The 8,124-nt window shown below is 38.4% G+C and overlaps 1 protein-coding gene across 1 annotated transcript; it reads right to left on the bottom strand.

Moving 5' to 3' along the window:
• Window positions 1-850: 850 nt before the first annotated feature.
• LOC118755790 (tyrosine-protein kinase Fer-like) lies at window positions 851-7,357 on the bottom strand (the record flags this gene model as incomplete). Its single annotated transcript, XM_036490608.1, has 4 exons — window positions 851-2,875; window positions 6,421-6,592; window positions 6,682-6,960; window positions 7,024-7,357. Coding segments are annotated over 4 exons (2,729 nt in total), but the record flags the coding sequence as incomplete, so codon positions are not given.
• Window positions 7,358-8,124: the final 767 nt, after the last annotated feature.

Here is an 8,124-nt window from a genome sequence, read left to right as displayed (position 1 = left end):
ATTTTATTTGACACAGTCTAACACGTACAAACGAGTACATACAGTGCGCGTCAAAAATAAGTATACCGTAGACGTTTTGACGATTTTATTTATTTATATTTTCCATACCAATTTTTTTTAAATTTTTTTTTTATTTATATGTATATTTCATTCAACAGCAAAACCCATAAGAATAAGCTTTTTTGTATTTTATACAGAACTCAGAAAAAGGCAATTTTTCAATTCCAATAATTTTGAGTACGCAGTTTTGTAGTGAATTTTGCTGTTGATTGAACTATATTTTTTACAAGAAAATTAGAAAAATTTGGTATGAAAATTACAAATATGTAAATAAAAACGTCACAACGTCAGGGTGTACTTATTTTTGACACCCACTGTATATAGATAATAAACAATATACATATATTTTTTCCAAGTGTAGCAATAAAAAATTGCAAACTCGGTATAAAACAAATACATATTGCCGTTTCTTATATTTAATAGGTGAAATTATTTACAAGAGTTTACCATGCAGCAAGTTTGCACCCGCTAATTCGGTAAATTTTAACTATTTTTTAGTAATAATAAGTATTCCAATACAAACATATATAAACAAAAACTCAACTATACATATATAGGTACGACAATAAGAAAAGGAAAACTATTAAACAAAATAAATAAGAGGCCCAGTCAAGCGAATACGCTAATTGCTGTACATTTCGAAAATGCGGTCGTTGGTGCGACTTTAGTGCGTAGGTGATGTTGGTGCAAAATACGTACGTATATATGTATGTAGTCCAAATCAAAATTTGCCAAAGAATATTAATCAAAATTTCTAAGCTACGCTCTTGCCAATACACAGCTACATACGTACAGCTACTTCTATGTATGTGCAATACTTGCGAGTATAAATGCTGTAATGGTTGCAATTTTTATTTATTTTTATTTTCGTCTATTTATTTATTTGTATGCGCTTGCACTTTGGTTCAACTGTACTGGCGACCAGTGAACGAACTACTGCCGCATTTACTACACTACTACTCACACTCATCGCCAGGCTGGGCACGCTGTAACAATGCTCCTTTAGGCTGAGCTGATCTTCACCACCGCTGCCTTCATCTTCAGCATCGGCTGAGCTCATCGAATCGAAATGCATTGGTTCGATGAACGCGTTCTTATTCGAAGTTTTCTCAGGCGGACAAGTGCAGAATTCTTCACTGACCGCATCACAGCTCTCCGTGTTTGTTTCTTCTTTTTTAAAACTAAAGTCTTTGCTGAAATCGAATACGTTCTTTGATGGATGCACGCGCCGGCGCTTGGTGCACTGCTTACATACTTTATCGCGTTTGATTTGGAAATTTAGTAGCTTGGCGCGGAATGTTTGACGCAGGGCTTTGGACTTTTTCTGTATCTTTGGCACTTTGAGTCGCAGCTTGGCGGACATGCCAAGCGGTTCGTTTTTGGACGGATTCGTTGCATCGACGTGCGCTACTGGCGCTGGCATTGTTGTACTCGTACTTGTATTGTCTGTTGAGTCGTTGTGGTTGTTAATATTGTTACTTGGACCTTTTTCTTTGTTTGCGTTGCCGTTACTCTTTGGCTTCGTGTCTGAACTAACTGTGCCCTGTGTGCTTTGGGTAATCGCATCGACCGTTATGGAGGGATCATTTCCACGACCATTGCTCTGCGTCGCTTTGCCGAGCTCCGGATCGATAAGCTCAAACTGATCGCTGTTCTCTTTGTACTCGACCAAAGTTATAGTTGGCTTCGGCACTTTTGGTTGTGCATTCTTTTTGGTGAACTCTTTCAGGTTCGTCATGAGCGCGTTTATGGATTTTTGCGAGAACGAAACAGAGCGTTTCTTGTTATTGCCATTACCGTCACTATCCTTTTCCTTGCGCCCTCCACAAGGACGACAATCTGAGCTCGAACTGGACGTGCGTTTCGAGGAGCAGTGTGCCGCCTCTTGTTCCTCGGCAGTTTTCGTGCGTACTGTAACTGCTGTTGGTTCGGCAGCCTCAATAGCGTCGACATTTAGCGGCGGCCGCGTCACAGCATTTTGTGGTAAGTGGCGCTTCATGCGATCATCCAATGTGCGATTCAATTCGTCGATCTTGTCCAAATGTGCATCGATTGAGTTCTTCACCGTTTCAAGCGTGTGCGCAGTAGCTGAAGTCGGCGCTGTCTTAGGACTGTTGTTATTTTCCAAGACAGCTTCCAATCCACTTTTTTCCACAACATCTTGCCGCAACTGAAGCGCCCGATCTATCGTAAGCCTTGTGCTATCCTCTCGATTTATTTCGATCTTCACATTTTCTTGACGTCGCAACGCCAATTCGCCGCTCCTAACACTGTCGCAGTCACCCCCTAACGACTCGCAACCCCCTAATAAATCTGCATATATATTATTGTTGTTGGTTTTATGAGCGCTCAACTCGTCGTGCATTTCGTCGTTCGGGTTAGTATCAATGGATATAACAAAAGCGGTAGGCGCTTCCTCTTCATTCAAACACAACATTGAAAGCTGCGTGCGACGCAACTTGGGAAACATTTTAGCAGTAGCGGCGCGCCGATCAAATATAATTATTGAATCGGGATCTATGTCATGCAGACCATAGCTGGTGTTAGCTTCGAGGCTGGTGGCCATGCGCAAAGGGTTAGTAATGGGCTCGTATTTCGCGGGACTAGTATTTACCGACAACGATCCGAGACTTTGTGAGCGCGGCTGCAGCTTGTTGAAACGTTGCGTGCGCGTACGATTTGCGGTGGGTGTGGTCGGTTGCGGTGTGGATTTGCGTTTGAAAGGTCTACCGCGCAAAAGTGTGAGTACGCCACCTCGACGTCGCAGTTCATTCATAATACTTACGCCAGTGGAATTGGTGGATGCCGCAGAGTTCTGCTATTCAGAGATTGTTATATGATTTATGGGTTTCGCATTTGTTTTGGTTGGATTTGTTTTGCAAAATTTTCGATTGTATGGTAATGATGTTTTTGGTAGTTCAAAAAAAAAAATTGTTAAGTGAATAAGAGTGTAAAAGGGAAGAAAGAAAGTTGATTAAGTAAAAAAATAAACATAAGCGTACAACTTCCAGAGTAAAGATGTAGTGTATTCAGAACTTCGATTTTCTATTTATTTTTGTTCTAAGTATTCAAATGTTGTCTCTAAAAATGTGCTCATGTGTTTTATAAGATGTATCGAAAAGTAAGTATTCCCTGCCAAAGTTTCCTACTATAGCTGCATTTTTTTGTAAGCGAGCGACAAAAGAACGCTCAGCACGGGTAAAATTTCTTTTTAGCTACATAAGCAACCCTGTTGGTAGCTGGCAAGAAACATTTGATTAGTTTAACGGTATATATATACCAAAACCAATTTAAATGGATAACTATATGAGGTATTTGCGTAAAATATATACGTTTTTAAAAAATTAGTCGCGTATTTCATCATTTAAGCGAGCGTTCTTTTGTAGCTCGGTTGCAAAAAAGTACACCTCATACGAGTTCATGAAGTAATCAACTAATGGTTGTCTCGAAAAAGCTACTAATTTAGGCCTGAGGTGTGAGTTCTGAGACTACTAGATATGCATGTGAAATCAAATTCATATTCATGGGGAAAAATGGGTGTTTTTGGAAAAGGGGTGTGGCACTTTCCATACCAGCTGAAATTTTCATATTGCATATCCCTTCAAATATTTGGGGTTGAAATTAATTCGTTTGGTGCAAAAGGACGCATAAGTATTTAGAGTGTCCCTTAAATCTATTATTCTTGAATATCCTTGAGAATTTGCAATATTTGTTTTTGAAAAAATACATACTAAAGACCAACATATCCTCAGATTTCGTACTTCTAACTTTAACTTAGCTTAAAGAATTAAAAATAGTTAAATGTGCTCTAGCGCCAGTGGAAAATCAGCTCTTACTGTTAATAATAATAATAGATTGGCGCTTACACATATGCTAGTGTTTGGCCGAGCTTCTCCTCCGATTTGTGGCGTGCGCCTTGATGTTGTCACACAAAGCGGAGGGACCTACAGCTTTACGCCGACTCCGAACGGCGATTGTATTTTTATGAGAAGCTGTTTTTCATGGCAAAAATACACTCGACGGTTCGCCATTGCCTGCCGAGGGACAACCGCTGTTAAGAAAAACTTGTTTCTCTTACTGTTAGTGTAAGAATATCCTCAAATGCGATAACCGTATAGCCTCCACTTCGTGCCACACCGTTGCTTGCTTACGGTTGAGATCCATATTCTCTATGCGATTGGCCTTTTCTACGGACCTGGTCAACGCGCAACTCCTGCAAGCTCCAGTATGTCATAAGTCTGGTTTCAAATATTTCTTCTATTGCTTAATATTAAGTTCAGACAGAAATTACAATTAGCCTTTTTAATTAAGCTACCGCTTTTTGGTGTTCACACACACAGTCTGCTGTTTAGTTTGGAAGTACATTCCGTAAAAATACAATTTTCGGATCATGGATTTGTTTTCAGTTTAGCGTTATGACAAGACTTAGTTACATAACTAGTTGTTTGTGAAGGCGTTACGAAACTAAAAATATTTCAAGTCTCTTTTGTCCCACTTCTCAACTTCTATGATGATAATGAAAATACTATTTTTCAAATTTTTTCGAAATTTTTCATGACATTGTGGTGAATCCCTTCATCAAAATACATGATATAATCCATTTAGTGGTTCTCTCTTTTCAACTTTACCGGATCTAAGATTATAGACCAAATCCAAATATTCATGTCCGAATGTTTACTTCGGAAAATCACAAGTAATAAATTTGTACAAGGAAGCATGTAAAGCCGTTAAATAAAACCTCACAATAGCGTTCGAACTAACTCAACCCAGCAAATAACGGGTGATTTTTTAAGAGCTTGATAACTTTTTTTTTAAAAAAAACGCATAAAATTTGCAAAATCTCATCGGTTCTTTATTTGAAACGTTAGATTGGTCCATGACATTTACTTTTTGAAGATAATTTCATTTAAATGTTGACCGCGGCTGCGTCTTAGGTGGTCCATTCGGAAAGTCCAATTTTGGGCAACTTTTTCGAGCATTTCGGCCGGAATAGCCCGAATTTCTTCGGAAATGTTGTCTTCCAAAGCTGGAATAGTTGCTGGCTTATTTCTGTAGACTTTAGACTTGACGTAGCCCCACAAAAAATAGTCTAAAGGCGTCAAATCGCATGATCTTGGTGGCCAACTTACCGGTCCATTTCTTGAGATGAATTGTTCTCCGAAGTTTTCCCTCAAAATGGCCATAGAATCGCGAGCTGTGTGGCATGTAGCGCCATCTTGTTGAAACCACATGTCAACCAAGTTCAGTTCTTCCATTTTTGGCAACAAAAAGTTTGTTAGCATCGAACGATAGCGATCGCCATTCACCGTAACGTTGCGTCCAACAGCATCTTTGAAAAAATACGGTCCAATGATTCCACCAGCGTACAAACCACACCAAACAGTGCATTTTTCGGGATGCATGGGCAGTTCTTGAACGGCTTCTGGTTGCTCTTCACTCCAAATGCGGCAATTTTGCTTATTTACGAAGCCATTCAACCAGAAATGAGCCTCATCGCTGAACAAAATTTGTCGATAAAAAAGCGGATTTTCTGCCAACTTTTCTAGGGCCCATTCACTGAAAATTCGACGTTGTGGCAGATCGTTCGGCTTCAGTTCTTGCACGAGCTGTATTTTATACGGTTTTACACCAAGATCTTTGCGTAAAATCTTCCATGTGGTCGAATAACACAAACCCAATTGCTGCGAACGGCGACGAATCGACATTTCACGGTCTTCAGCAACACTCTCAGAAACAGACGCAATATTCTCTTCTGTACGCACTGTACGCATTCGTGTGGTTGGTTTAATGTCCAATAAAGTAAACTGAGTGCGAAACTTGGTCACAATCGCATTAATTGTTTGCTCACTTGGTCGATTATGTAGACCATAAATAAACACATTTCGAACCGAACACTGATTTTGGTAATAAAATTCAATGATTTGCAAGCGTTGCTCGTTAGTAAGTCTATTCATGATGAAATTTCAAAGCATACTGAGCATCTTTCTCTTTGACACCATGTCTGAAATCCCACGTGATCTGTCAAATACTAATGCATGAAAATCCTAACCTCAAAAAAATCACCCTTTATTACCGACAACCCAAAAAAGCCCCTTCACTTTTCGATACATCTTTTACCCAAAATCTCTCACTGTGACTATTTATTAATGCTTTCCAAAACACCATGTGCTTTTTAAGTGTACATATACACGTAACAGTCGAAAGGCACAAAATCACTCCTACCACCAAGTACTTAAGACTATGTAGATATCCTTAACCTGAACACTATGTATGTATGTATGTACTAACTCTTCAGCCCCTTCACCTGACTTGTGTGTGATATTGCAATATTAAGTAAGCTTACAAATAACATCTACTCACCTGTTGATCGTTATTAAAACTATTTTCTATGAAATTTTGTTCCAAATGATCATCACAGCCAGATGGCAACTCTTCGCAGCCAATCTCATTTAAAGCACACTTAATCATATCCACCAACTTTTGTTTTTGTTTTTCCTGACAACGCAGTGAACCGAGGTCCTTTGATTGCCTACTATTTAGTATTTTTAGGAGAAAAGATTTAAAAATGAAATCACTAATTATTTACTATTTTAGTTACAAGCAAAAAAAATGCTCGCCTACTTTTGACTATCCTTCGGGGATTGTATGCCATTGATAGCGGTGCTACCGTTACGCGTTATGCTGCCATTCGCTATAGGTGAACCACCATTCGCTTGCTCGATCATCTTTAGCTGTTTCTCCTGGCAATCCTTCACTGCGAGTTCCAAGTCAATCAGGCGCGATCGCAGCCAATCGACGGTAAGATTATCGACTGTTAGCGTATTTGATTGCAGTTTGCCAGGTATGTCCTCGATGAGTGCGTTATCGAATTGGAATACAAGCGGTGTGGCGGGGGAGGTTCTGCAAATGTTTCACATTTAATTTAAGGCTAATTAATACATAATAATGATGGTTAAATTTTACTTGTGTTTCTCAGTGAATTCCCGATACTCCTCACTGGGATTTATGCTGTTTATCACATTATCAATTCGCTTTTGTATTTCTTTGAATTTGTCGGATGTGAGATCTCCATGTTGACTGGTCTCCTGCAGTATATTCTTCCAGAGTAGAATGAAACTTTCTTGCACGGATTGTTGATGCTCCAGCAGTCCAGGCAGTAATACTGTACGGAAATCTTTTTCCACCTCAACAGCTTCGGTGATGGAGAGTACATATTCGTTGTGGGTGAGATGTAATTTGCGGCAGGCTTTCTGATATTTATCGCGTACATCGTCCAACTTGCGACCACCACGACCGGCTGTAGGTTGTTGAAGGAAGAAAAGTGTTTAATGAAATCGATAGATTTCTCAGCATTTGAAAATGATAAAAATAACTTTAATTTTTGGTGTTACTATTATAGACTTCAATTAAAAAAAAACGTTCTCGTTGAAAAACCAACATTTACATATAAAAATATGTATAATTTGCGACGGCATTAAGCCATAATTGCTTCAAAAAGTACTAAACAAAACTAAGGATATGAAATCTACACTAATGTAGGAACTCGAGTTGAGGGTAGCCACGGTTAAAGCAAACAATTTGGGAGAGAAGAACTGAGAAAATTGAATTGTGAGCACGTTATGACAAATTTTTGGTGATACAAAAGCGTAAGTATGTATGTACAGTAGGGTGCAACACTCTCCATAAAAAAAAATTGTTAAGGCTTCTCCGTCTAATATAAAATTGATTATATTTCAAGAAATCGGTCAAAATACTTTGGAAAACCATTAAGATTTACTTAAATATACTTCCAAAAATCTAGTTTTTTTACAAATAAAATTAGCCTCGAAAACTATTTTTTCTACAAAAAATCAGCTCAGATGATAGAAGTCTTTAAGCTTACAAAGTCTGTATAAAAATGTTTAAAAATCAACGAAATCAAAAAAAAAAATAGATTTTTGGTGGTATTTTCAAATCGAGCTACCTCACGTAAATCTTAATATTTTTTTAAAAATATTTCGGGAGGTCTTAAAATATACCAAATTTTATAATTGCGATGGAAAACCGCAACTTTTTTTTTTTTTT

The sequence above is a fragment of the Rhagoletis pomonella genome, unplaced genomic scaffold (genome assembly GCF_013731165.1).
Source record: "Rhagoletis pomonella isolate Grant_MI unplaced genomic scaffold, Rhpom_1.0 Rhpom_scaffold_07400, whole genome shotgun sequence".
Classification (NCBI taxonomy): Eukaryota; Metazoa; Arthropoda; class Insecta; order Diptera; family Tephritidae; genus Rhagoletis; species Rhagoletis pomonella.
The sequence above is the reverse complement of the archived record's forward strand: the minus strand, read 5'-3'. Positions and strand labels throughout refer to the sequence as shown.